The sequence below is a fragment of the Lactuca saligna genome, chromosome 5 (genome assembly GCF_052625555.1).
Source record: "Lactuca saligna cultivar CGN05327 chromosome 5, ASM5262555v1, whole genome shotgun sequence".
Taxonomy (NCBI): Eukaryota; Viridiplantae; Streptophyta; class Magnoliopsida; order Asterales; family Asteraceae; genus Lactuca; species Lactuca saligna.
In genome coordinates this window covers 34,541,782-34,546,209 of record NC_136421.1, presented here as the reverse complement: position 1 = coordinate 34,546,209, position 4,428 = coordinate 34,541,782, and the positions used below count along the sequence as shown (strand labels likewise).

General features: G+C 34.8%; 1 protein-coding gene across 1 annotated transcript; it reads right to left on the bottom strand.

Moving 5' to 3' along the window:
* Positions 1–2,332: 2,332 nt before the first annotated feature.
* On the bottom strand, positions 2,333–3,925 carry LOC144998756 (cyclic dof factor 1-like). Its single transcript, XM_078958485.1, has 2 exons — positions 3,525–3,925; positions 2,333–3,339 (listed from the first exon to the last, which is right to left on the bottom strand). The coding sequence occupies exons 1-2, from the start codon at positions 3,690–3,692 to the stop codon at positions 2,413–2,415; spliced, it is 1,095 nt and encodes a 364-aa protein (XP_078814611.1). The 5' UTR covers positions 3,693–3,925; the 3' UTR covers positions 2,333–2,412.
* Between the last annotated feature and the right edge of the window lie 503 nt (positions 3,926–4,428).

The window sequence follows — 4,428 nt, the reverse complement described above, 5'->3', positions numbered from 1 at the left end:
TGTAATTTTTATTTATTTATTTATTTTACTCGTTTCAGATAAAACATAATCCAAATCACTTCATTCACATTAATGGGTCGAACTTGCAACGTCTATCGGTTACAAAATAAACATGTTAATAATGAGTCAAAACGAGTTTCGATCATATTTATAAACTTTTATGACAAGTAACGACAAAAAAGGAGACCAAACAATCAAGATTTTTATGGGAATTGTTAGGTTACTGCAATTTTGTACAGAATTTGAGTGTTCATCAAAGATGTGACCTTTTGGCTTGTTATTCATTTATGCGACCTTTTGGCTTCTTATTCATTTATTACTTGATTGGAACCCTTACTAGAAACAACCATGGACTTACTTTCCATTTAGGCATACCCACTATGATCCTAAAATCATTTGGGTATTTTTAGAAAACCGAATTTAGTTTCAAGTGATATTTTCCACTTATGAGTGGCCTAACGTGAAGAAATATAGAACATGAGGTGAAGTTTACTTGCTCAGGGATTTAAATTCTTGTGAATCAAAAAAGGACAAACAAGAAAGCTAAAGACAATAGAAAGAGACATACACATCTTAGAGGTCCACATAACAACTCATTTTGTACAAAAAATGTGGCTTCAATTTGCTTAGATCTTAAAATATCTTCATGTTTTTCCATTCTTTTGATTTTGGTATGCCCACCATCTGCACATATGGAAATGAATCAATGATAGATAAGTGTGACCTACAATATGAGGATTTCACTAACGGGAATAACTGTTATAATTTTATGATAAAGTTACATAAGTGGTCCTTATGGTTGACCAAATCGACTAACTCTAGTCCATATGATGATTTTTTTTTGCATAGATGGTCTCTTTGGTTTCAAAATCTTGCGAAAATTGTCCTTCTGGCAAATAGTGTTAATTTTTTCGGTTAAGTCCCAAATGAAATGACATATTTGCCCTTCCTTCCATAAGGACCATTTTTAAGATGTTGCATTTGAAAAAGGAAGAACATAGGTGACACAGGGACCGTTTCTAAAATATACACTTATAGCAACCACCACTACTCCCTCCTGCCAGCACCACAACAGACGTGTGCCACTACCACCAACCTATTTGTAACTCTTTAATCAACCTTCAATCCTTTACCATTTTTCCATTGATGTACTGAGAAGGAAAAGAGATGGTGGTGGTGGCTTCAACTCTGACATTGCTTCCTTCCTCTACAACAACATACTCTCTCTCTCTCTCTCTCTCTCTCTCTCTCTCTCTCTCTCTCTCTCTCTCTCTCTCTCTCTCTCTCTCTCTCTCTCTCTCTCTCTCTCTCCCTCGTGTGTGTGTGTTTTATAACTATCAACCACAACCTCCCTTGCTTGTCTGTAACTTCCAACAATCGAAACACACGACGTCTAAAACAGTCGCCTACTACATGTGATAGTGGTGTTTCTATTTGCTTGCTGGCAAAGATGGGCTGTGAAGGGAGTTTCAACAACGACAGTTAGTAGGGTTAGCGAGCGATGACGTTTTTGAACCGAAAAGGGATATGTATTGGTTGTGGTAGTGATGACGATGTGGTGTTTGTCAGAGAAAAAAAAGAGGAAGAAAATATGAAGGGGAGAGTTATGTGATCGTTATTGGCAAGACTGTGAGGCAGTCTCCGATTGTTCAACGACTGTAAAGGACAGAGATCCACAGTGGTAGTTGGTGAACAGAGAGAAAGAACTTAGTGCTTACTGGTTTTGGGTTGACCCTAGGCTTTGTAGGGAAGTAAGAAATGTGCAGTTTAGAGAGAAATGAAGAAAGAAGAACATTAGGATTATGTATGAATTTCAGAAATGGTCATTATGTCAGGAAGGGTAATTGGTCATTTCACATTACTTAACTGTAAGTTTAACACCATTTGACAAAAAGGTTTTTTTTTGCAAGAATTTAAAACCATATGGATCATCTATATAAAAAATCATCATAAAAACTAGAGTTTGTCGATTTTGTCAAAAGCAAGGACCATTTATGTAATTTTGTCTGATTTTGTAATTCATGTTTGCTAGCTCTTGTGTATCTTGGAGATGTCTTAGAAAGTAATATTCCGAATACAAAATGATATTTTTCATAACGGTATCAAAAATTGATGTATAAATGTCATTTTGAAGGTTTCAGTCATGTTATGATAAAAAATATGTAGATTTTGGGACATAATGGTACGTCCGAATGTCATTTTGAAAAAAAAAAAAAAAATGGAATGATAAAAAATTGGACAAGAAGACACATGTCAAGAAAATGCATGCTAAAAATAGCAGTAAATCAAGAAAATCTAAAATTGGAACATCTAAAGTCTAAACTATAAAATGTTTTTACAAAAAAAAGCACCCTTTTTGGCTTTCTTGCGAAAGAGTAAACAGAATTACATTTTAGTATTTTTTTTTACAGTTTACACAGTTTCTTGAAAACAGAGCGACCTAGAGAAAGCAGCAGGATTAGCCTGTAAAAAGGAAGACGACGTCCTATTAACTAAATGCTTCTTCTTTTCTTCGCCCTTTTCTTGAAAAGCTTTAAAATTTTCATTTTTAATTCCAAGCGTAGCCCATATGGAACTCTTTGCAGCTTCATCTGGATCATCGATTCTAAGAGTCTTCGGAATCAGAACTAAGTTCTTTGGTTTCTTCAAGTCATCTTCTGAATCGTTATGAATAATCAACACGTCGTCTCTCGAATGTTTTCCCAAGATTGGCTCACAGGGGTGTGAGGTTAGGGTTCTTGCAGGTGTTAATGGTGGCAAGAACGGAATAGAGTTCCAGTAAGTTGAAGGGTGGATTGGAATTGGAGGGCAAATGGCTGGAATTGGGATCGTCGGATTCCAGGGACTGTAGGGCCAAGAAACCATAGGATTAGGAGTACATGAAACTTTGGAATTGAATCCATTTTCGGTTACTGAATCAGAAGCTATGACAGTTCTATCGGAAGTAGCGGCAACTTCGGCTTGAGGTGGTGGTGCTGCTGCTTGGAAAGCTTCTTGGGAGATGGTGAAATAACGGCAATGAGAGGTCGAATTCTTGTTTTTCCGGCGACCTGCTCCGACCGGCATGCTTCTCATGGTGCCTCCGGCAGTCCAGTACCTTTGGCAGCTCTTGCAGAAGTGTCGCGGCTGATTAACATTGTAGTTGTTATAGTAACAAAACTTTGTATCCATGCTTGTACAACGAGGGCACGGAAGAATTTTGTCGGGCTTTTTCAAGGTTTTAGTTTGCGAATTTGTTGCATCGGATTTTGCTGTTCTAGCTTCTTCATCAATGGACGGCGTTTTAGGGTTGGAGGATTCCGCCATTGCGTTAGGAGATGATCTTACTTTATGTTGATCCTGGAAAGTGGAAACATGAACAGATGAGCATTTCCATTCAATACGTGCAGTTGACTTTTCTGAGTCAAACACGAAACACTAAAACCGACCCATTAATTCTATGATCATTAGAGAAATTGGGTTGCTTTTAGATTTACAAATTATGAAATGCAAACACACTTGTCGTATATGGAGGAACTGCATACCTTCTCCGGAGCTTCTCTGGTTACTCTCTCACCTTGGAAACATTTGTGATCGGAACTGCCGTCTTTATTATCACCACCACCGGTGAAGATGACTGGAAGATTAATACTGTTATTGAATTCAGGCAGCACAATCTTCTTTCCGAACAATTTGATACCAGGATCTTCCATCGCTTTTGTTTAACGATGAAATTTGGAGGTTGTTGCCGGCGGAGAGTGGTGGTTACAGTAGTGAAAGAAGGCTCGCTGGTCTTTGTTGGCAAATGACAGAAGTCTTGCAGAGAATAAATATTTGGATCAAAGTATGAAAGCAGAATTATATTATATATATCTTTTAAAATTATAAGATGAAGAATGTGTTTACTGTTTAAAGCTGGGTGGGGGTAGAAATTCGGTTTCAAGATAAGACGATAAAAATTCTCGTTAGGCCTATGAGGCAAATTCTTTGAAGGATATATAATAGTATTAAATACAATTACTATATTATCGTGAAGCTTTTTTTTTATAATAAAAATTTAATATTATTATTTAATTATTTTAAATAATTATTAATTAAAATATATTTTTTAATTATATAAAATTATAATTATTCATTTAAATAAATACATGAAATTATATCATTTTATAATATATATTTATTTTATGTTATTTTTTTATCTTAATTTTATTATTAAAGTGTGAAATTTAAAATTTGAAATAAAAAATAAATCATTAATTATTAATTTAATATAATTAAAGTGGAAAATTTCAAATTTAAAATGAAAAATTATTAGGTTGGCATATGATATGATAGGTGACATATAACATTAATAATGATTTTTAATATTGTGACACGTGTCAATAGAAGAATAGAAATATTCATTTATTAAAATGTAAAACCTTAATTTTCTAATATGGATTAAATGAC

Coding starts and splice junctions, on each gene's coding strand:
- LOC144998756 (XM_078958485.1), bottom strand. CDS start 3,692: ATGGAAGATCCTGGTATCAAATTGTTCGGAAAGAAGATTGTGCTGCCT. Junction 3,340..3,524: donor CCAGAGAAGCTCCGGAGAAG/GTATGCAGTTCC, acceptor TCCACTTTCCAG/GATCAACATAAAGTAAGATC.